This window comes from Mobula hypostoma, chromosome 15, assembly GCF_963921235.1.
Source record: "Mobula hypostoma chromosome 15, sMobHyp1.1, whole genome shotgun sequence".
NCBI classification, from domain to species: Eukaryota; Metazoa; Chordata; class Chondrichthyes; order Myliobatiformes; family Myliobatidae; genus Mobula; species Mobula hypostoma.
The window spans coordinates 28,093,476-28,119,207 of NC_086111.1; the positions used below are offsets into that span (position 1 = coordinate 28,093,476).

Sequence of the window (25,732 nt, forward strand, 5' to 3'; positions counted from 1 at the left end):
TAATTTTGTATACCTCTGTCAAATCCCCTCTCAATCTACTATGTTCTAAGGGATAAAGTCCTAAACTATTTAACTTTTCCCTATAACTCAGGTCCCCAAGTCCTGGCAACATCATTGAAAATATTTTCTACATTCTTTCAACGTTATTTTCATCTTCCCTGTAGGTAGGTACCCAAAACTGCACACAATACTCCAAATTAGTCCTCATCAATGTCTTTTACAATTTCAACATCCCAACTGCTATACTCAGCATATTGATTTATGAAGGCCAAGGTGCCAAATGTTTTCTTTATGACCTTATCAACTCATAACATCACTTTCAAGGAATTATGGATCTGTATTCCCAGATTCTTTTGTTCTACTTCGCTCCACAGTACCCTACTGCTCACCATGTAAGATCTACCCTGGTTAGTCCTCCCAAAGTGCAACACCTCATACTTGTCTGCATTAAATTTCATCTACCATTTTTTCAGCCCATTTTTCAAGCTGCCCCAGATCTAGCTGCAAACTTTGATAGTCTTCCTCATTGTCCACTTCATGTCATCCACAAATTTGCAGATCCAGTTTACTACACATTATCATCCAAATCATTGATATAGATGACAAACAACGGATCAAGTACTGCTCTCTGTGGCACACCATTAGGCACAGGCCTCCAGTCAGAGAGGCAATCATATATGATCACTCTCTGGCTTCTCCTGCAAAACCAATGTCTAATCAAATTTACTACGTCATCTTGAATGCCAAGTGATTGAATCTTCTTGAACAATTTTGCATGTGAGACCTTATCATATGCCTTGGTTAAGTCCACGTAGACAACATCCACTGCCTTGCCTTTATCAACGTTCCTCCTAACTTCCTTGAAAAACTCCATAAGGTTGGTTAGACACAACCTACCATGCACAAATCCATCTTCAGTATCCCTAATCCATCCCTGTCGATCCAAATAATTATACTTCCTATCCTTTTGAATACCTATCAATAACTATCCCACGACTGAACCTATAATTTCCTGCCTTATTTCAAAGAGACTTTCTTAAACAATGGAACAACATTAGCCATCATCCAATCCATTGGTACCTCACCTGTCGCTAAGGATTTAAATATCTTTGCTAGGGCCCTGCAATTTCTGCACTTGTCTCCCGTGGGGTCCAAGGGAACATGCTATCAGGCCCTGGGAATTTGTCCACCCTAATTCGCCTCAAGGCAGAAAACTCCTCCTCCTCCTCTGTAATCTGTACAGGCTCCATGACCTCACTGCTGCTTTGCCTCACTTCTATAGACCCTGTGTCCATTTCCCAAGTAAATACAAGTGCAAAAATCCATTTATGGTCTCCCTCATTTCTTTCAGCTTCATGCATGGATTACCAATTTGATTTTTGCAGAGAACTAATATGTCCCTGTAATGTATGGATCTATTTCTCTTAGAGAAATGTAAACTGCCCCCCCCCACCACCCTTAACAATACGTATTGATCTGTTGTCTGCGCATGCACTATTGTCTATGTATGCGCATTGTTCTCTCTCGCTCTTTCACTACGATGTGAATACACCATTTCAAGCTATCTCCCACATGCGTGCTTTCATTTAATTGATATGTAATTGCACAGACATAACAAATTGGTGATGAGTACGAAAGCTGACCGTCAGAAAATATCACAAACTGCACCGACAGCTACAGGACAAAACAGCACAAGAAAGCCAAAGGACCTGTGAGTAACAGTGAAAAATGCACTGAATTTAAAGTGAAAATAACGTGGTGATGGCTTCAGTCAGGAAAGTTGATGAATTTGATAGGGTAAATGAAAGCTGGGAGTTGTATAGTGAGAGGGTTGAACTGTTTTGTAATGTGAACAACGTGGAGGAGCAAAAGAGAGCCCTGTTCTTCTTAGCTTAATGGGTGCAAGGATGAACAGTCTCTTACACAACTTGAAATTCAGCAAGCAAGACACTAGACAAAATCGTTACAATTTTACAAACTCACTTGAGCCCCAAAATGCTGGCAATAGCTGAGATTTAGATTTTACAAAAGAAACCAGTCAAAAGATGAAAGGATTTCCAAATACATTGCAGAACTGCGAAAACTATCCTACTGCAGCGACTTTTGAGATAGATTTTCTGATATATTAATGGACAGGCTTGTTTATGGCATGCATATTCAAAGCACTCAGAATGAGGCTCCTGTCTGAAAGAGACCTAACTTTGGGGCAATGTCCATTGCAATATCGTTAGAGACTGCAGCAAAGGATGCAACAGAACTACAGAAAAGGAAGTTAGAATGCAAAATCCATGGAATGCCCCTGAATGGGGCAAAAGGCCATAATTGTTATTGATATGGCAAATGCTCTATTATGCAAATACTGTTGGTTCAAGGAAAAAGTACGCAAAAAGGTTGCAGTCAAGGCCACATAAAGAGATTGTGCAAGGCAGACAAAAGCACAACCGAGTGAAGAGTCTCAAACACCAAACTAAACAAATGCATAAAGTTACTGATTGTAAAACAGAATCAGACAACATGGAGTCAGACAACAGTGAAATATCATGCCTAGACCTGCATTGTATAACTGAAGCAGATCACAAACTCATCTGTATCACAATAAATGTGCATGGTGTAAAACTGAAAATGGAGTTGGAAATAGGGTCAGCTTAGTCCATTATTCCTGGGTTTGACTACAACAGACTATTTTCTTAGATACCATTGGAGAAGACCTTAGTGATGCTAAAGGCTTACACAGATGAAAAAGGGTCTCTCAAGGGAAAACTGAAAATAAATGGAGGCCAAACACAAAAGTTAGAGCTTTATATATTGAAAAGTGGAGGGCCAGCACATTTTGGACATGAATGGTTGAGAAAAATCCAATGAGAATGGCACTCAAACAAAGCTCTCAGTGGGGCATCAACAGGCAACTGCAGCAGAAATGGTAGCACTAACCAGAGACTGTCATAGCTGTTTAATGCTAATGTGAAGGTGTTTGAGAAGGGAATAGATAAAAAATTGAATACTTGGCCAAAAGCTGTTCAGCATGCCAAAAATTTCAAAATGTGCTCCCAGAGGCACAGTTACACCCATGGGAGTGGCCATCTTCACCATGGCAAAGAGTACATATTGAGTTTGCTGGACCATTCATGGATTTCACATTCCTGACTGCTGTGGATGGTCATGCAAAGAGGCCGGAGATTATACCAATGAAATCAACCACCTCAGCAAAGACTGTCTTCGCTTTGAGGACTATCTTTGCCGGAAATGGCTTACACGAACAAATTAAGAGTGATGACAGATGACAATACACATTAGAAAAATTTTAATTGTTCATGAAAGAAAATGGCATCGGACATTTCAAGTTAGCTCCTCACCACCCAGCAATGAATGCGTTAGCTGAAAGGTTTATGCAAACCTTCAAGAAGTCCATTAAAGTGATGGACAAGGATGACATTTCTCTACAGCACAAGGTGGAAAACTTCCTTTTTGCATATCAGAACTCTGTTCATGAGATGACAAATCAAACACCTGCAATGTTGTTCAAGAACATGAATCTAACATCTCACATAGACCTCCTGATACGAGATCTGTGGAGGGAAGTGCAGAATAAACAGTTCAGCCAGTTGCCAAGTGAAGCAGCAAGGAGCTTCGAGATTGGACAGGAAGTCCTAGTGCATGATTACCGAGAAGACAAGTGGACACCTGGCAGTATAGCTACAAGAACTAGATCACTGATGTACAGAGTAGATGTTGCAGATCAGACATGGAGATGTCATGTGGACCAGCTACTGGATGCTCAACTGAAGAACACACCTGAGTCAACTGCGTCCTACGTGATGGACACATTACAATCACCGAACTTATCTCTCAGTGATGATGTCACTGACAGCAATGTGACACTGGAAACTGAGAAAATTGTCTTAGACAAGACACCTGCCAGCTCTGATGTCACTGCACAGATCCAGAGGCACGACAAGAATGTTATCATTGATAAGCTACCTGCCAAATCGGATACCACTCCACAGGTCCAGAGGGCTCTCCTGAAAGAAACAGAGCGCCAACCAAAAGACTGAACCTTTAGAACTGTGAAGTTAGTTATGGACTCTTAATTGCGAAAGCATGTTTGTTTGGAATATGGGTTTATGAAAGAGAAATTGAACGTTTTGTTCATACATGATTTTATGTTGCATTAAATCAAGGGGGAGGAAGTGTAATGTATGGATCTACTTCTTTTAGAGCAATGACCCCCACCCCACCCCCCCTTAGCACTACGTATTGATCCATTGCCTGCACATATGCATTGCTCTCTCACTCTCTGACTGCAATGTGAATACGTAAGTTAAAGCCATCTCCCACGTGAGTGCTTTCATTTAATCGACACGTAGTTGTGCATTTGTAGTCATGTCTTCTTCTAACCCTTCTGATTTTCTTCTTAAGTATTTTCTTGCATTTCTTATAATCCTCAAGCACCTCATTTGTCCCTACCTGCCTATAATTGCTGTGCACCTCCTTCTTTTTATTAACCAGGGCCTCAAAATCTCTCGAAAACCAAGCTTCCCTAAACCTGTTTTCCTTGCCTTTTATTCTGGCAGGAACATACAAACTCTGTACTACTAAAATTTCACTCTTGAGTGTTTTCCACTTACCAAGTACAAAGGTGCCAGAAAACAACCTGCCTTAATCCACACTTGCCAGATCCTCAACCCAGGGACCAGATCTATTCATAATCATACTTTATTGATCCCGAGGGAAATTGGTTTTCGTTACAGTTGCACCATATATAATTATATAGTAATAAAACCATAAATAATTAAATAGTAATATGTAAATTATGCCAGGAAATAAATTCTTTTCCATAATTATCAAATCTAATGTCATTATGATCACAAATTTTCCCCTACACAAACCTCTGGAAAAGAGCCCAGTGATCAAAAAATCGGAAAAGAGCCCAATGATCAAAAAATCTGAAACTCTTCTTCCTGCACAGTCTCCTTAGCTACATGTTAAACTGTATGATCTTCCTATTTCTGGCCTCATTAGCACATGGCACGGGTAGCGATCCAAAGATCACAATCCTGCAGTTCCTGTCTTTTAACTTAGCACCTAACTCTCTGAACTCGCTTTTCAGGACCTTATCACACCTCCTACCCATGTTAATGGAACCTCTGTGGACCATGACCTCTGGCTGTTCACTCTCCCACTTAAGAGTGCTGTGGACGTGTTCAAAGATATCCCTGACCTTGGCACCCAGCATGCAACACACCATCTGGGAATCTGGTTCTGGTCCACAGAACTTCCTTTCTGATCCCCTAACCAATAAACCTCCTATCACTACTGCTCCCCTCTTCTCCCCTACCTCCTTCACTTCTGAGCCATAGAGCCAGAGGCCTGATGGTGGTGATGATGATATTTTTTTCCATGAGTGGGATTATGGAATTTTCTGTCTGAAAGGGTGCTAGAGGCAGAAACCCTCATTGCATGTAAAATGTGCTTGTATGTTTTTTTTTAATTTTGTTCTCTAGGACTAAGGCTCAAGTTTTATGGTAGGATTAAATTTTACAGTGACATGAATATGATAAATCTCTTGGCCTCCTACTGTATTGTAAATGCTCTATGATTCTACACAAACAACATTGCTGCCACACGTTAACCAGACTGATTTTAAAAAAGCAAGCTCCGAATTCAAATATTGATTGCATCTTCGTATATTATCCATACATTACATTCATCAATGCTCAGAAAAAGGCCTCAGAAATAAGTGCAGAGAAAATCCAAATGTAAAATTACAGAACTAACTAATCAATGGTTCAGTGAGGAATGCTATCATTATATTGACATTGGATTCCTCTTATCTATCTGTGCTTTAATGGGGCAAATATGGTTTCAGTTTAGCACCAGTATGAGAGAACACACATTCAATAACTCAGTTTAGTATTCATTACTAAAATGGATTACATGAACCCTCATTCTTCATCTCAGAGAAATCCCATAAAATTAACTTCTGGCTTCCTATATGAGAAATCACATAATCCAATAACTCAATCCAGCATTCATTACCAAAATGGATTATGGGAACTCTCATTCTTCATCTCAGAGATATTCCATATGCTTATCTTCAAAAACATAACACCCCCCCCCCATGTGCTAAATCCTGGTTCCAGTGAAGTTATGTGAAATTTCATTCATAGTTTGTGATTTCTGAATGGAATTATGGGAACTGATGAAGCAATTCTGCTTGCTATTCTTGTGTGAATTCTTTGAAAGAACAATCCAATTAACCTTATATCTCTTTACCCAAGCCTTGCAAATTTTGTTCAGGAAGTAGAACTTTATTAATAGAAAGATGTATGCTTCCTATACAAAGCTTTAATTATCCTCATTTACTTCTTGGGGTGAGGGAAGAAGAGAGAATAACACTAATCAGTTTTGTAATAATATTATTTGTTTCAGTTGCTTTTACAATTTCCACGTCTAATCGGATTTGATCTGTCTCCCTCATGAGTTGAGGGTCTTTCTTTTTTTGGATGACAGCCAATTCAGTGGGGCACAGCTAATCTGCACATATGTGGTATTCCCAGGCTGCAATGACTATACATGCAGCTGTTCATTCGCACTTATTTCAGGAAATGTACACTCCTGCGTTATTCATATTGTGTACTATTTTCTGTATGTTTCCACCCTGGAAGCCCAGAATAGACAGCTCAGCACAGACAACACACATAAAATGCTGGAGGATCTCAGCAGAGTTCCTTTGCTTAGTTCCTCCAGCAATTTATGTGTGTTGCTTAGATTTCCAACATCTGTAGATTTTCTCTTGTTTGTGATCAGCATAAGCACTTGTGAGCGGACATACATGCAAACTATAATAAAATACCGTGTCAATTAACTACAAAATTATTTTACAACATACTTTATTTTACCCATAAAAACTTGCCTCAGGGGTTACCAAATTAAACTGTGGCCTGATTAACAGAAGGGATAATAAAAGAATGGCTAAAGCTCAGTAGATTAATGTGTTTACACACTGAAACAGAGAGGCAAGGGTATCTTATGTTTCATTTCTCTTCTATACTGTTGCCTAGATAAACATAAGAGATTCTGCAGATGCTGGAAATCTAGAGTAAGATACACAAAATGCTTGAGGAACTCAGCAGATAAGGTAGCATCTATGGTGAGGAATAGAGTTGACATTTTGAACCACGATCAGGACTATAATACTATTAATAATATGCTACTAGCTCATGTGGACATAACAGTTCTATGGGCATTCCATCACAAGAGAATCTTTTAGCCTTGAAGAGGGAAAATAAACAGGGGTGTTCCTGGTCCTGTTGTTGAATGGTGATATCTATTAGAAATAAAATGATAGATTCAGACTGAATTTCAGTGCCATCCCTGAACAAATGATCTGCCCACTTTCTACACCCAGAAATATAGCCAGTGGAAACATAACCCCTGGTAAGCTAGCACTTCAGGAAGAGAATAAGAGAAAAGTGGTGAAAAAAAAACCTTAAACCATATAGCTTCTGGTATGAAGATCAGTCAGTCCCATTAATGTGCACATTGTGATTTCTTTTAATCAATTCCAGAAAGAATACCTGATACCTAATCATCTGAGTCAGCTAAGACAAATGACTACTCTCACGTCAGTTCCAGAATAATGCATTCAGCTATGCAACCAATTTATTACATATCAATGATAACGTTGTACCTATTGTATTAAAAGTCAGAATGGAAAGCACCTTTCCCCTTTTGTTAAAATATGCTAAACTCAAATCTGCAGTATGCTTACATTATTGATATGTGAAATACAAAATGGAATATGTCATCTCATAAAATATGAAAGGATAAAGTCAGTGTGGCGGTTACATTACACCATACATTCTTTGGTCTGCATAACATGATCAAATTTCATTATAAAAATTGACTCTAAACTGTTGCATTCATGAGTCAGACTTCTGAAAATCGTCAGTGAAACGGAAAGAAAGATCGATAACCTGTACACTTTTTGGCTGTGTCTTTTTTCGATCCAGTTCGTGTCACCTGACAGTCAAAGTTCTCTTCCCAGAACTCTGCAAACCAGACATTTCTTCGATTATTCTCCAAAGTCCGGCTTGTGAAGTAGGTATCAAAACCTGGCAAGGAAAGAGAATACACACTGTTTGCAGCAAATCCAAACACTTGGATAATGAAACATGACCAGTGAGAGAATTATCCAAATATATAGGGTAGAAGGAAGACAGTCAGCCCTTGAATCTGCTGTTATTTAACTTGATCATGGTTGATTTGACTGCAACCTCAATTCCACATTATAGTCTTCTCCCCTGTAACTGGTTATCTCTTTGTTTAGCAAGAATCTACTGAAATAAATAACCAGAGATTCTGCCATTGAGCAAAGGATGTCCCAAAGACACATCACCCTGAGAGAAATAATAACCTATTTTGACTTCAGCTAAGTCACTGGATAAAATGGTGGATAGGAAAGTCTTTAGGCATCACAATGAACAGACATTCTCTTGGTAACCCTCCTGATAGAGTCTCTCAAAGTCAAAGTACATCAAGATTTTATACTCTTGAGGACAATTGTAACAGTAGGTGATTGAATCCAATTTCAAAAGCTACAATGACATTGCTTAATTCAACATTTTGTGTCTGACAAATAGTTACTAAGAAGTACATTTTCACAGTGGAAGAACATTATACTTGCTAAGACATGTCTGAAGGTTCAAACATCTTTACTTGTTGAACTAATTCACACAAATGGTCGAAAAACTTCTGAGGACTGAAAACCTGGACGTCCAAGATTTAGTATTGTGAGGACTAACTCTCTGAAGACACAAACATCCCAAGTATTGATAGATTAGCTAACATAATCCCATCATCTAACATTTGGCTGATGCATGAGAAAATCTCTTAGCAACCAGACCCCTGCTGTCGTCCAGCAGCTGTGCTCCGTAGACAGTGATGTTTGTTTGCAAAACTGTCCTTTTAACTTCAAACTGGTTACTGCTTGTAATTTACAGTAAAAACAGTAAAATGGTTCTCATTTGAATTGGTCCTGCTGAAGGGTCTTGGCTGGAAATGTTGACTATACTTTTTTCCATAGATGCCGCCTGGCCTTTTGAGTTCCTCCAGCATTTTTGTGTGTTACTTGGATTTCCACCATCTGCAGATTTTCTCTTGTTTGTGATTTTATTTGAATTAATATCTGCTAAATTCACATAAATTCAAACTCCTGAATAATCCCTAGCACACTTACCTGTGCCTTAAATGGGTAATACCTTATTTTTGAACAAAGTTTTAGTTTCTCCCATAAGAGGGAAGAACCTCTTCCAATCTAATCTGCCAAGGCCCTCAAGATTTTATATATTGAATCAAGAATTCAGTCACACTTCTAAACCCTAGTAGATACAGTTCTAAATTGATCAATCTTCACTTATAAGACAACCTGCCCATTCCAGAAAAATTCTATTAAACTGTCTCTGAGCTTTACATCCGTCTTTAAGTAAGACCAATGTTGTATACAGTGTTCCAAAAGTCTCACCAATGCCCTATAATACTGAAGCATTACTTCCTTACTTTTGTCTTCATTATCCAGCAAAATTCTGTTAGTTTCCCTCTTGTTAGTCATATTGCTCTACATGTTATCTCTCAGCATTTAGATAAAATGCTTTTCATTACTCCTACTGAAATGGATGTTTAAATATCATACTCTATTCACCACATCTCTGCCCACTCACTCACACTATGTCTTTCTTATATCCTCTACACAAGTTATTATCCTATCTTTGTCTCATCAGCAAGTTATTATCCTAAATATGTATCTTCTGGAGTCTTCCTCCATTTATATAAACAGGTACGAACCAGCGAACCAGAAACAAATCCCAATTATGTTTATTACTCGTCTCATGTTCCCTAATCTTCTATGTTCTTCAACATTTTTCCTCCTACACTGTGAACTTCCAATTCTCCAAAAACCTTTTACGTTGCACAGAAGTAAACAATATAGGAAGAGCTTTGTATATATTCCCATTCCACAACAATTCTTCTAGCCATAATAAGTTGACTAAACATGATTTTCCTTTCAGAAACAATGTTGACTTTGCTTAATAAATTCTAACTTTTCTAAGTACCCTGCTATAACATCTTTAGTCATTGTTAACTTTTCTCCCATGGTAGGGGAAGAAAAAGGAAAAATAAGGAAGAAAGTTAAAATGAGAAAGGGAGGAAGAAAAGAATGGTGGCAAGAGAAAAATGAGGTAGAAAATACAGAAAGCAAAACAGACATAAATCTTTTGTTTTAATTTTGAAACAAAATTAAATTTTGCAAACTTTAATTTTGTTCTATGACTCTATGGGTACAGGTTGATGAAACTAGGCAGATTAAAATTTAGTATGGAGTAGATGGGCTGAAAGGCCTATTTCTGTGTTGTGGTGCACTATGAATCTTTGACTCTCTCTTCTGAAGCAGGGGTCAAACAAAACAGATACAATGAGCATGGTAAATGATCTTGAAAATTTTGATCTATCCCATAACTTTACAAGTAAAGTAGAACATAATGCCACAATCATAACAGGAAGGACAAACACCAAGCCATATTGAATATTTGCCCTGCAATTCTGCATTTAAAGTCTCCTGAAGACTGTGACAACTGTGAGTATGTCCTTGTGTCTGATCCTGTATCTGTATCTATTAAGAGGGATGTAATGTCCTGCAAGTGGAAATATGGCTGAAAGAGGACCTCCAATAGGTTTAGATGCGCACTGATGGTAGGGTGAACAAGAAGAAACCTAACCCAATGTAACATATAGACAAAATCCAGCAACAAAATTGGTGGTTTTTATGTAGTTATACTGTATAATAAACATATAAGAAATAGAAACATGAGCAGACCCTTTGTCCCATTGTGCCTTTCCTCCACTCATCGTGGTAATGGTTGATCTTTTACCTCAGCACCAGTTTTCTGCACTGAAAACATTTCACAGCTCCCTTAAGAATTCATTTATATCCATTCTAAATACACTCAGCAACTGAGCATGCACGATATTCCTGAGTAGAGAATTCCAAAGATTTTCTAACTACTGCAAGAAGAAATTTCTTCTCATCTCGGTCCTGAATTATTTTGGGACTGTACCAGACCCTGTAAGGTGTCCATATGTTTCAATAAGATCACCCCCTATTCTGCTAAACTCAAAAGCAGGCAGGCCAAGTAATTTATTCTATTTGCATCCAAGAAACCCAGCATGATAGGAATTAATCATAATTCGAGGTCACCTCTTCTCCTATCACATTGCAGTCTTTTTCATTTTGAAATATGCAGCATGATTGAGCTATGCAATAGTATGTCAAGGTTTCCATGAAGGAATGCATATATTTTCAAAATGTTTTCTTCCCTGAGAACCTATTACTGACAGCTTCAAATTTTTGACTAGATATTTAAGCTGCATTTCAGCTGGTCACCTAAGTGACTGTAACAAGGAGGGTAATTTATTTTTACTGGTGAAGGAGGATAAACCATTCTATAATATTTTAAAATCAACAATATTGCCTCAAGTAACTAGTATGATAAGGCCTTTGGACATGAGATATTACATTGCATCGATGCATTATTAATGGAAGACAAAATGCCTTGGAAAATGAAGAGAAATATTGCTTTAAGTATTTAATTTTTTGTGATTCCCTTCTGTGGGAATAAACTGCAGTCGAGGTGCATGTAATTGGAACATAAGCTGTCTTTAAATGGCTCTTACAATCACGTACTAGGTGATTCTCCTAGTCCCACCTAAATAAATAGCCCTACTCAACCAAAACATGGCTTTCACTTTGGGCAACACAAAATGTTTAGGTAGGTGCCCATCTCATAGGCTTTGGGTGCATGAATTGGCCACATCTCCTGGCCTTGAATAGTTAGATAAAGGACCAACTCTCCAAGCCTTCATGAATTTTGGAAAAGGTTGGTGGGGTGTGATTGAGTTGTTGGGAGTGGGAATAACTTCATTCAAAGTGAAAAATGGATTCAGATATACCTTTCTAAGATTTTAGCCAAAAGGTACCAATAGGACCACTGCAAACAATTCAATAATTTTGCTTCAGAGCTACAATGTTTGTAGGGCTCAACTTGGGGTCAGTGAAGCATTACCTTTGTAACATAGAGCTAGATCAGTGTCTCGTTGCAAGGCCATTGTTTGTGAGTTGTCTTTCTCTTTTGGCTTTCAGGTTGCCTACATAGATGTGATATATCAAGGCAACATCATTTCACATTCTCACAAGCAGGAATTTGTCCATTCAAATACACTTCAGCTGTTTAGTTTGTTGCTAGATTACACTTCAGTGCAAGCATTTCTACTTCAATCCAAACATTGTTAATGCTTATTTTGTTTCATATCTGCACCCATGTATTCAGACAAAGACCTGTGCTTAAAATACCTCAAGGTTTTCTCAATCAATCCACTCTATAATCAACTGTGCAACTTTTTAAAATGTGTTTTTATTTAGGAGAGAACCACTTCCAAAAAGACAATGGGAAAGTTTATTACAATGGTAAACTCCGCTTAGCACAACGTAGTTTGTGCATTGCATCCATGAAGTCAGAGTAAAGTCAAAACCTGAAGCAAAGTCTGTCTTTACTAACTCTACAATATTTGCTGTGAAGACAAATGTTAATCTAATGATTAAGCAAATATGGGGAAGGGTACTAATTCTGTCTAACATTTAGAACCATTGAGCTCCATGGAAATGAATAATTGGCTTGACTTTCAGGATCTATCTCTATGTTGCTTTGCAAAGGGTCAGAAATTCAAACCTTTTTCACAAAATTGCACATAACAAAAAATAGACTTATGGACAGCTTCTATCCCAAAAATGCTTGAATTGACCTCTCATACTATAAGATGAACACAGTCTCCCAATCTACCTCATTGTAGCTTTTGGATATTATTTGTCTACCTGTACTCTGCTTTCTCTGCAATAGTAACATTATATTCTACATTGTTTTCATTAGCGCAATGTAATTATGTACGGCGTGATCTGTCTGGAAGGCATGCAAATCAAAAGCTTTTTACTGTATCTTAGTATATAGTACATGACATTAATAAATCAATACAATAATGTATTTTCAATTACATGTCTAGCAACTAAATACAGCTGTTCCCTTTCAGACACTACTTTCATCCCAAAAAATGACTTACCCATGTGTTCAAATGAATATTCAGAATTAGTTCTTTCAAAAAACATGGTAATCTCATCCCAAACCAGGGAAAATCTGCAGATGCTGGAAATCCAAGCAACACACACAAAATGCTGAAGGAACTCAGCAGGCCAGGCAGCACCAGGGAAAAAAGTATAGTTGACATTTCGGTCTGAGACACCTCCAAGGACAGTTTCCTTTCAGTGACCCATGTTCCAAACCAACACTGCAAACAGGAAACCAGAGGAGGACAGGAAGTAGCCTGGAAGGATTGTGCATGTCTTAGTGAGGTGATCTCTCATTCTACTAGTCTTAGAAGATCTTAGGCCGAATTGGCATTAACATGGTCTAGAACAGAAGTCTACTTTAGAATCTACTTCTGTGTAATATGATGAACTATTCCTGCAATGGTGATGGTAATATTTATTTCAAAACAACAGTACGTCATAGCAGTTTCACACCAGGATCCACCATCACTCTTCATAATCATATATTTTTTTAACTTTCCCATACACAAATTTATTTTCTTCATTTTATTTTATTTCTCTTGTGTTGTAATTGAATAATATTTTCATCAAAATCACTATTTATCTGAAGTAGTTGACTCCTTCAGCTGCGTGTTGGCCTACTCTCCAACAGTCCCGTTTCACAATTCCAATGGGCTACTGCATAAGAAACGTGCAAAAATTACTGCGACACATAAATTGAGGATGAAATAACCCAATTATTCCTGGATAACAGAAGTAACCATAAATCAGCGAGTGATCCAGGTCATATATCAGCACTTCCTTTTTGGATCAGTCCTTTTGACAATTTGATTCTTTGCATGATTTATCTGCTATTCAGTTCAGGAAAAATGTTGTCATCACTCTGCAGTAGTTTGAAATCACACCTCAAGTTCGTCAGCTGGGACTTCCCTATGTAGTGTTATTACAATTCAGGTCATGTTTGATACGGTTTAATGACAGCTTTGAGGAGATGAATCAGGCAGCTTCACTGAGGGTGACAAAGGGAGGATGCATGTGTCATGTTTCACGTATGAGTGTCATTGGCAATAGCGTTGACTTAATTCTCAAACGGAAAGTGATTGTCAACAAACATCAGCATTCCCTGGAGGCATGTGGGTAATAAGATAAACCAATGGAAACAAACCAGATCATTTAGTCTACATTATTCATATACTTCAAAATGTACACAGAGCTTTTGTCAACCCCAAAATTACCATGTGCAAGAAGGAACTTTTATCTAACTGAATCTATTGTCAGTTTTTTTTCCCTTGCGTTATCATCTTTGGATGAACAATCAAAAATTTTCTGATGCAAAAGGAATGAGGGATATTGACCAGAACCTGAATTGAGTTTCTGCTGCGAATGTTAAAATTCAGAATATGCAAGTCTTTAAACTGCAAGGTGGCAGGTGTCTATAGTTAATAATAATCAGTCCAACTACAGGGATGGAGGGAATGTCAGGCAGGGACAGTGCAAATGTGTACTCTAAGTCCAAGTTAATTATGAGGGATTCGGTCAAGGACAACACTGGATAGCAAAACATGTGGATAATACTTAAGTCACTAGCAATGCAGCTAAAGTTCAAATGATGTACTACGATTAACCATTTCATAGATGCAACTTCAATGGAAGTTTAGTTTGTGTGATTCAGCTTGTTAAAACATTGGACCTTGGTTCTTGCTGCAAATCTTCCCATTTTCCTGACTTGGTGCTCCCTATCTTGAGCTCAACTCAAGTCATACATTTGAATCACTCACCACACCATGGCTCCAGCCATAACTCTATGCATATTTCTGGCCTCTGGTTTTCTTGAACCTAGTACTAATTCTGACTGCCATTTAGTTTGCAGACCAAATCCCAGTAGCTGAAAATTAACTATAGATATCTCCCTTTTGGTCAGCACAATATCCCAGTAGCTGAAAATTAACTATAGATATTTCCCTTTTGGTCAGCACAAGCTTTTGCTCAGTAGAAGACAACCTGAATCGCATTTCTCTGCAGCTGCACTTGCGTGAGATGGCAAACTGCTGCGGGCAGGTTCTTGCAAAAGCATGGATCCATGCACCATCGGTCCACAGGCTATGATACTCATAGCCTTGATCTATACTTTAAAAAAATATTTTTTGTAAGTGAATGTTTTTCTGCTATCATGATTACAAGAGCTATATGTGCTGTGTGCCGTTGCTACTGTGTTTTCCACCTTGGCCCAGAAGGAACAATGTTTTGTTTGGCTGTATTCATATATATGGTTGAATGACAATTAAATGTGAATTTGAACTTTAAGACATCAGATACAATGAATCACACAGCAGACAGGATTGTCCACGTACAACTGGAGAGAACATGATGCTTACCACCACTCCAAGCAATACTCAACTTGAGTGAGCAGTAAATCAGCAGATAATGAGGAATTGGTGTACATATATAGGACCATAAATATGAGTGGCCATGATCAAGAAGTAGATCAACATCAGGCCAGGTTTGAGGGGGCATGTGAGAGACCAAGAAAATCAATTACATACTACCATACTTTTTTAAATCTTCATTTAGGAAAAAAAAATAGCCAGCTAGGTCAGAAGCTTGGCCTTTCTTGTGAATGTAAGGTGGGCAACAAAAATTTAAAGTTTCAAAGTTTGCCAATGATCACAGGTGTTGTGATGAGGATATTGTGATCCTAACCAGACAGAAATAGAATGATTGAGTGCAAACCTGGCAAATGATGTTTAATGCTGGGAGGTGTGAGGACTTGCAATTTGATAAGTGGAATCAAAATCTGGATTATTTCCCAAATGGAGAGGGAATGCAAACAAGTAAAGTTCAGGGGAATCCAGGTATTTTAGTGTGTGAATCATAAAGAGTTAGCAGGCAGGTCCAACAAGTAGTTCAGGCAGGAAACAGTACCTTAGCTTTTATTGTGAAGGGGTTAGACGTTGAAATTAGGGAGTGTTTCTTAAGTCATTAAGTCATTAAGTAACACAGAAAAATACTGGAGGATCTGAACAATTCAGGCAGTATATGTAGGGAGGGGAATAAACAGTCTTGGTGTATTTCCCTCCTTAGAGGATGAGACCATTCATCTGGATTGAAAACGAAGGGAGAAGAAGCCAGAATAAGTTTGTGGAGGAGAAGGAGTACAAACTGGCAGGCAATAGAAGAGGCCAGCTGAGGGGATAGGTGTGTGGATGGGTAGGGGATAGATGGAAAAGTTAAAGAGCTGAAGTAGGAGGAATATGATAGAAGAGGAAAGTGGACCATGGAAGAAAGGAAAGGAGAAGAGGAATCAGAGGGAAATGATGAGCAGATGAGGAAAAGAGAAATATTGAGAGGAGAACCAGAATGGGGAATGGAAAAAGAAGGGGGAGAGAAATTATCATAAGTTAGAGATATTGATGCTCATGCTATCAGGTTGGAGGCCACCCAGATGGTATATGAAGTGTTGATCCTCCAGCCTGATTTTGACCTCATCATGGCAGTAGACACCATGGACAGACATGTCAAAATTGGAATGTGAAGTCAAATTAAAATGGGTAGCCGCTGGGAGGCCCTGCCTTTTGTGGTGGATGAGGATAGGGTACTGGACAAATTGGTCCCCCAATCTGCATTGAGTCTCACCGATATAGTATCTTGGGTAATGATGAGATTGAGTACTGAGAGGAAATTAAGAACCTGGCGGCATGGTGCGAAGATAATAACCTATCCCTCAACGTCAGCAAGACGAAGGAATTGGTTGTTCACTTCAGAAGGAGTAGCAGACCGCACGACCCAATTTACATCGGTGGTGCGCAAGTGGAACAGGTCAAAAGCTTTAAGTTCCTCGAGGTCAATATCACAAATGACTTGATTTGGTCCAACCAAGCAGAGTCCACTGCCAAGAAGGCCCACCAATGCCTTTACCTCCTGAGAAAACTAAAGAAATTTGGCCTGTCCCCTAAAACTCTCACTAATTTTTATAGATGCACCGTAGAAAGCATTCTTCTAGGGTGCATCACAACCTGGTATGGAAATTGTCCTGTCCAAGACCGGAAGAAGCTGCAGAAGATCGTGAACACAGCACAACACATCACACAATCCAATCTTCCGTCCTTGGACTCACTTTACACAGACAATAAAGTATAAAGTATAAGTATATAGAGGAGGACACACCGGAAGCACAAGATACAATAGATAACCTGAACAGGCACGTGAGAGAAGTATCATTCAATCTGTTTGGGACCCTGAGTGGCGGTGATGCAGGAGTTATAGGGATAGATGCAGCACATGTAGCATTTGCAGGGATAAATGCCAGGAGGGAGATCAATGGGAAGGGATGAATGGACAAGACAGCATTCCTGCAGAAAGCAGAAAGTGGCGGGAAAGAAAAGATGTGTTTAATGGTAGGATTCTGTTGGAGATGCTGGAAGTTACAGAGAATGATGTACTGGATAAGAGACTGGGGGGGTGGTCGGTAAGAACTGGTACAGCCCTATTCTTGTTATGGGCCAAGGACAGGCGTGTGTGAAGTGGAGGAGATGTAGGTGAGGGCAGCATTGATAGTGGTGGAAGAGATCCCCATTTCTTTAAAAAAGGAGGACATCACAGATGTGCTAGAATGAACAGTTTCATTTTGAGAACAGATGTGGCAGAGACTGGGGAACTGAGTCAAGTGATGCTGGGAAGAGGTATACTCAAGGCAACTGAGAGACTCAGTAAGTTTGTAAAGGTATCAGTGGAAAATCCATCTCCAAAGATGGAAACAGAGAGAGATTGAGAAAGAGGAGAGAAGTGTCCGATTTGGACCAAGGAAATTTGAGGGTAGGGTGAAAGTTGGAGCCAGAGTTGTTCAAATTAACGAGCTCAGCATAGGCGCAGGAAGCACCCAATGTACTGGAGAAAGAGTTGGGGAGTATTACCAGTATAGCTTGGAACATGGATTCCCCATGTAGTCGATGAATAGGCAGGCATTGCTAGGGCTCATGTGGGTGCCCATGTGGTTTGGTGAAAGTGGGAGGAGTCAAAAGAGAAATTCTTGAGGGTTAAGGATCAGTTCCATCAGATGGAAGAGGGTGGTGGTGGAGGGCAATTATTTAGGTCTTCTATTTGAATATAGGTGGTACCATCAACAGGAAGGTGTTAGTGTCAATTGAATAATGCTATTTGTTTTGTAAGAAAGAATGGCACACATTTCGTAACTGCCAAGGAAACTGAAGACAGGTTCACATTTCCACACTGAAACTAACTCCTCTGGGTTTAAGCATTCTGGTAAGAGAGTTGAACAAAATCTTCCCAGAGATCAACCAGATCTTGAATCACTGTATTACTTATGGGGAAGGTGATGGTGCTTTGAGTAGAGATTTTTAGAGTATAGATACAAAAATGATGAAAAAAAAGCAATATCTTTCCCAAGACTAGATAGAGTGTGCATTGGTGGGGTACCAACAACCAGTGTTCCTGTGCATCTGCTGTCCTTTCCCTTCCTGGGGCCAGAGGTTAAATATCACAAGGTTGGAGTAGTCTAGGCAAATAATGTACATGCTACTAATACCAGAGGTAAGGGGGAGTGATTACTTTGGGTGGTGGACCATGTGCTAATTGAATAGGCGCCAATGTTCTGGATAGTATTAAGCATTGAATATTATTGGAGATGCACTCATTCATGCAAATTTGGATGATTTTATGACACTGCTGACTCCATTCTATGTAGATAGTGATATCATATTGTGTATCAAGGACGGAGTTACTTGATGTATAATACCTAATTGTTCCCCTACACTTACAGTCCTGTGACTGATCCAGCTGAGTTTCTGGTCCCTCTGGTGATGAATGGAGAAAGTGTGGCAAAGGCCAGATATAACATATAACCATATAACAATTACAGCAAGGAAACAGGCCATCTCAGCCCTTCTAGTCCGTGTAGAACTCTTACCCTCACCTAGTCCAACCAACCCATGCTCAGCCCATAACCCTCCATTCCTTTCCTGTCCATATATCTATACAATTTAACTTTAATCAACAACATCCAACCTGCCTCAACCACTTCTGCTGGAAGCTCGTTCCACACAGCTACCACTCTCTGAGTAAAGAAGTTTCCCCTCATGTTACCCCTAAACTTTTGCCCTTTAACTTTCCACTCATGTCCTCTTGTTTGAATCTCCCCCACTCTCAATAGAAAAAGCCTATCCATGTCAACTTTATCTATCCCCCTCATAATTTTAAATACCTCTATCAAGTCCCCCCCTCAACCTTCTACGTTCCAAAGAATAAAGACCCAACTTGTTCGACCTTTCTCTGTAACTTGGGTGATGAAACCCAGGTAACATTCTCGTAAATCTTCTCTGTACTCTATTTTGTTGTCATCTTTCCTATAATTCGGTAATCAAAACTGTACACAATACTCCAAATTTGGCCTCACCAATGCCTTGTACAATTTCAACATTACATCCCAACTCCTGTACTCAATGCTCTGAATTATAAAGGCTAGCATACCAAAAGCTTTCTTCACCACCCTATCCACATGAGATTCCAACTTCAGGGAATTATGCACCATTATTTCTGTTCTACTGCATTCTTCAATGCCCTACCACTTACCATGTATGTCCTATTTTGATTAGTCCTACCAAAATGTAGCACCTCACATTTATCAGCATTAAACTCCATCTGCCATCTTTCAGCCCACTCTTCTAACTGGCCTAAATCTCTCTGCAAGCTTTGAAAACCTACTTCACTATCCACAACTCCACCTACTTTAGTATCATTTGCATACTTACTCATCCAATTTACCACCCCATCATCCAGATAATTAATGTATATGACAAACAACATTGGACCCAGTACAGATCCCTGAGGCACACCAGTAGTCACCAGCCTCCAATCTGACAAACAGTTATCCACCACTACTCTCTGGCATCTCCCATCCAGCCACTGCTGATTCTATTTTACTACTTTGATATTAATACCCAACGATTGAACCTTCCTAACTAGTCTTCCATGTGGAACCCTGTCAAAGGCCTTACTGAAGTCCATATAGACAACATCCACCGCTTTACCCTCGTCAACTTTCCTAGTAACCTCTTCAAAAAGTTCAATAAGATTTGTCAAACATGACCTTCCACGCACAAATACATGTTGACTGTTCCTAATCAGACCCTGTCTATCCAGATAATTATATATACCATCTTGAAGAATACTTTCCATCAATTTACCCACCACTGATGTCAAACTCACAGGCCGATAATTGCTAGGCTTACTCTTAGAACCCTTTTTAAACAATGGAACACCATGAGCAATACGCCAATCCTCCGGCACCATCCCCGTTAACATCAAGCATAAGTGGTTAGGCTTGTTGATGATTTTTCTAGTGTGGCCATTTCTGGTTACTTCTTGCTTCCTCAGTAAAGCAGCCAGCATAATGAAAAATCCCACCCACCCCAGACATCCTCTCTTCACCCCTCTCCCATTGGGCAGAAGATACAAAGGCCTGAAAGCATGTACCATCAGGCTTAAGAACAGCTTCTACCCCACTGTTATTGACTACTGACCGTTGACCTCACAGTCTACCTCATTATGATCATGCACCTTATCGTCTCTCTTTACTGCATCCCTGTGTAGCTGTAACACTTTATTCTGCATTCTGTTATTGTTTTGCTTGTACTATTTCACTGCACAGTATGAACAATATTCAAGACAAGTGTTACTGCTCCTCAGTACATGTGACAATAAAAAAAATTCCAATTCCACAGCAGTACACTCAAAATGCTGGAGGAACTCAGTAGGTCAGGCAGCATCTGTGGAAATTAATAAACAGTCAATGTGTCAGGCTGAGACCCTTCTTCAGGACTGAGAAGGAAGGGGGAAGATGGCAGAATAATAAGATGGGGGAGGGGAAGGAGGATGGCTAGGTGATAGTTGAAGCCAGGTGGGTAGAAAAGGCAAAAGACTGGGGAGGAAGGAATCTGATATGAGACGAGAGTGAACCACAGGAGAAAGGGAGGGAGGAGGGGACCCAGGGGAAGTGATAGGCAGGTGCTGAGAAATAAGAGGCCAGACTGGGGAATGGAAGAAAAGAGGAGAGGAGGGAATTTCTTATTTCCAATTCCATGTTGTCTAGGTATTGTTGTATGCTGGTTACTTCGTTGACTAAAATGTTTAAGGAATAAGACAAGCAATGAGTAATTAAACAGTTAATGTTCTTCAGTCTTAAGATGGATTAAGGTTAACTTTGTTAGTGTACAACACTGACTGTTAAAGAGCTTCTGCTGAATGTGCAGGATATGTGACTTAGGCCTGTTAGCTTCAATTTATAAGAACTTTATGAAATAAGATACCATGTGTGCCTTGATAAGCTGATTATTTTCACCACCGACCACCAAGTATAGTTAACAGGATTAATACATCTCCTTAACTCCAAATTCTTATGCCATAGCACTTTCTTATTGTATTGGTTACTTTCCATCCAGGTGAATGTATTGAACATATCTCCATTATAAACTCCAATATTACCTCAGTTCTTGTGCACGTTCATTTTTATCTAGATTCAGCAACAGTTAGTTGGCATTGGCCCAGTCCAAGCATGCACAGAGGAAGCCATGTCTTTATCCAGCCTTTGAGCTCACACATGTTTTGGCAGTGTAGGGTAAGCTTCAATTCTTACCATTCAGGAGCATCCATTATGAATCTGATGTTCATCATAGGAAGCCATATAAAACACCACACTAATTCACTTGTTCAGTTAGTACAGTGAATGAGAGCAAGCAAGACAACACCGAAGTCTATTTTATTGTTATTTACTGTACACGTATATATATGCACAGATGCAATGAAAAACATTAGATGCATTGCATTGTTAAAATAAAGCAGAATGACACCTTGCAGTTTGAAGCTGAAGTCAGAACACTCCATCAAGGAGGTGGGGCAAGGGGGATTCATATTGAATACAAAAACTGCGTGGTTATCTTGATGAAGGAGATGGAGAAGGGTATGACCTCCAGTGGGACTGAGCATGTTATAGGAAGAGACAGGAAAAGAGCTGAGAGCTATAATTTCCCTAGAATACCTCAGTGCAGAAGATAGCCTGCTGTTCTCAGCAATATCGTTCACACCTGTCACTTGAAAGCAAAGAAAAGAGTTCAGAAGGAGGAGAGACAGTAAGAGAGAAGTGGTATCCTAAAGTCTATTGTGCCAACTCTGCCCTCATCCTAGGGGAAAAGGTTGAAGGATCTATTTTTACTGGGTACATGCTATAAGCATTGAAAATAATCAGTTCTTCTGTGATACGATTATCACTCATATGTCAATCAAGGAAGGAATCACCCAGTAAAGTGGTAGCGTGCTCTGCATCCAAACAAAGATGTAACTTTACATCTTTTTTACCATTGCGAGACAATGCTGGATATGAAGAACATGAAGTACTGCACAGGTCTACCCCATCAGTGAGTTGCTTGATTGTGGTTGGGCTGGATTTATTGTATACCATATTGCTATCTGCTACAGAAAACCAAGAAGGAAAGTGCCAGAGATAGTACACAGTCCTCCAAATGGTGCACATGGTTGTGCCTTTTCTTGTGGATCTTTTTCTTGACATCTACACTCTGTGCAAACTAGTTGCTCTCTGATATGGGTGCTTCGGTAATTCCCACCCTCATGAATGACAGAACAGGCAGAAGGAACTTAGAGGTTTCTGGATAAGGAGGAAGTTGAAAATGCCTCTCACCAAAAGGCATGTGATTCACTCAGCAACCATCATTCATTACAACCTCTCTGGCAACAATGTAACAAAGACTGCAGGAAGCCCCACGTACAACTTGATAGTGGCTAACACTTTCCCTTCATTGGACACTTCACGTCAATCCTGAAACATACCACATCCATGAGGAATGCTATTCTGTCAATAGTCAGCCAGTGGTGACCATTGGTTGAGAAATATCTGAGCTATTTTCACAGCTGCATCCTGATCCTAAAGCAATTTACTGTCCTATATGCATTTGAGAAACTACACAAACTGAAGGGCAGCCATTGGATGGAAAGTGCTTTTAGTTGATGACTTTACCTATAATTAAGTTGTGCAACCCACACATACAAGGCCATGAACAACCAATAAAGATCATGTTGCCATTGAAAGACAGCAGTCAAAGCATTGAAAGAAAATATCCCCCATCTTGCAGCTTCAGAAGAATCGTGGGGGAACTCAGCAGAGCAGGAGTCAAAAAACACTGTGGTCTGTGGTATGCTACCATCCTGAGTGCTCATCCTTTGTTACCATCGGCACAGTAAGATACTACAATGAAGAGGAAGGGTAGGAGAACAAGGAGTGTAAGAGGAAGAAAGAAAACATCCTACACAGCTGTTTTGCCTTGGCTATCGGTCAATAGCTTAGCTAAGTGCGCTACCAGTTAGCCCACCGTCAATCCCTCATTCACAAACCTCCAAGTTCCTTTTCTAAGCAGAATGCTAAAATAGAAATCAACACAGAGTGAAAATTTGCAAGTAACTTTGTCAGAGGACTTTACCTTGTATTGCAAGGGAAGTTATGTTATCTAATTGTCTTGTGCATTCTGCTAATGCCTGACATTTGAGCATTTTCTTTGTCTATCACAGTCCTCTTAGGCAGTTTTAACCTATAGATTGCAGCTGAGTGGGAATGACTCATTTATTGTAGAATGCTTGGTTTGGGCTTGGAAGACAATCTTCAGAACCTCTAGCTTCAGATTATTTTGTGGTGATAAGAGTAGCAGGAACGCATGTTGGTTGACAGACTGAAGTTACACGTGAGCTTGCAAAGCAGTGCTCATGCATTGGATTGTTTCTGGTCCTGCTGAATGGAAGGTGGACCATCATCAATGAAGATTAGAGCTGATCATGGCAAGCTCCATTGGTGGAATATTGCATTCCCATCACTTCTATATTGAGCAGCATGTGCTTCAAGGTCAATGCCAGATTCCTTCATACATCTTGATACTGATGCAAGCTTCCTGGCAGCTCTCCTGATGCATCGAGCTTTTCATGGTGGATTTCCATTAGTCTGATTCACTAAATTTCCCTCAAATCTAAGTGTGAGTTCTCCGTAATCAAACTCAAATCTAGTCTGATAGCATCTGGGTAGCTCGTTCCCCTGCCCTGACTGCAACTCGACTTTTCCAGAGTCTCACCATGATCATATCCCGCTTCAAATCTAAATCAGGTCTTTTCCAGAGTCTCACCACGATCATATCCCGCTTCAAAGCTAAATCGGGTCAACGGGACTGGGGCCGGTGAATATGAATTCACTCTGGAGTGTTCATTTTGTTACTTGTCCTTGCTGTTCAATCTGCCTTTCACCTGGCTATTTTAAATGCGAAAGGTGTCAAAGGAGGATTGTGGTGAGGGAGGTACATATTAGCATATTAGACAATGTATAGATTTTAAATGGGAAAACAGTGTGGGCTTAGATAAACTGGGAATGTGGGAAGGAATGCAGGTGGGAGAATATCATCATGGCCTGATAGTTTAACTCTATTACTGGTAAGAGTCTCTGAAATAGAAATATAGAAAATAGAAGCCATAGACCATTTGACATGATGACTCTGCTCAAGCAATCAATACGATCATGGTTGATCATTCACTTTGAATTCTTGTTTCAAATTTATCCCAACTCCATTAATCCCTCTAATCCTTAGAAAAAAATATTTAATGCCTTCTTGAATGTATTGAATGGTTTGGTTTAAAATGCTTCCATAGAAGTGGAGGTCTTTGCACCTGCCTCTACTCATAAGATCCTGCAACCTCTAGTTCTGTGCCACTTTGTCCTCTGCTTTGACCTGTGATATGGTGATGTAGTCATCATACTTGAACAGGTGGCAGAAAGGGAGGTTGCTATTGTGCTGTAGGTGAAGGAGAGATCGGGCACATGTGATAATTGATGGAGACAGTGAGTAGCTAAATGATAGTGTGGGCTTTACCCCAGGCTGGTGGAGCAGATGCTGGGATAGCACATAGGGAAGGTAATCAAAAGTGACAGGGCTGGGGGCCTTGACCAGTTAGGTAAGAGGTTGAAAACTGGCAAATGACTTTCTATTTGGATAAAGGAGGTACTGTGGTATAGTGACTAGTGCGATGCTTTACAATGCCAGCTTAAGATTGGAGTTTGCTGCTTGTAAGGAGTTTGCCCTTCTCCCTGTGCTGGGGTGGGTGTCCTCAGGATGCTCCAGTTTCCCTCCACATTCCAAAGCTGTACGATTAGGGTTAGTGAGTTGTGGGCATACTATGCTGGCGCTGGAAACTTGGCAACACAATCCCACGATTTGATTTGATGCCAATGACACATTTCCCTCCATCTTTTAATGAACATGTGACAAATAGAGCCAATATTTATCATTAAGTATGGTATTGCATTTTGGGAAGTCACACCAGTATTGGACCTGTATAGTGAATAAGCAGGCCTTAGGGTATGTTGTGGAATAGAAGGACCAAATACATAGTTGACCTTCATAATGAGTGTGGCTCTGCATCAGATGCTAACACTCTGTCCTTAATCACCATAACTACCTCTTTCCTTCAAGTCCATGGGGCAAATTTAGAACATCCTGGAATGTATTCTCCACTGTGTTA

General features: G+C 39.7%; 1 protein-coding gene across 2 annotated transcripts in view; it reads right to left on the reverse strand.

Annotated features, from left to right (window-relative positions):
• The window catches only part of LOC134356766 (metabotropic glutamate receptor 7-like), an 854,194-nt gene that overhangs the window by 390,281 nt on the left and 438,181 nt on the right, over positions 1-25,732 (reverse strand). For both annotated transcript variants that reach the window (XM_063067868.1, XM_063067869.1), the window contains exon 5: positions 7,977-8,114. In XM_063067868.1, the coding sequence (XP_062923938.1) occupies positions 7,977-8,114 (138 nt within the window). The remainder of the gene's footprint in view (positions 1-7,976; positions 8,115-25,732) is intronic.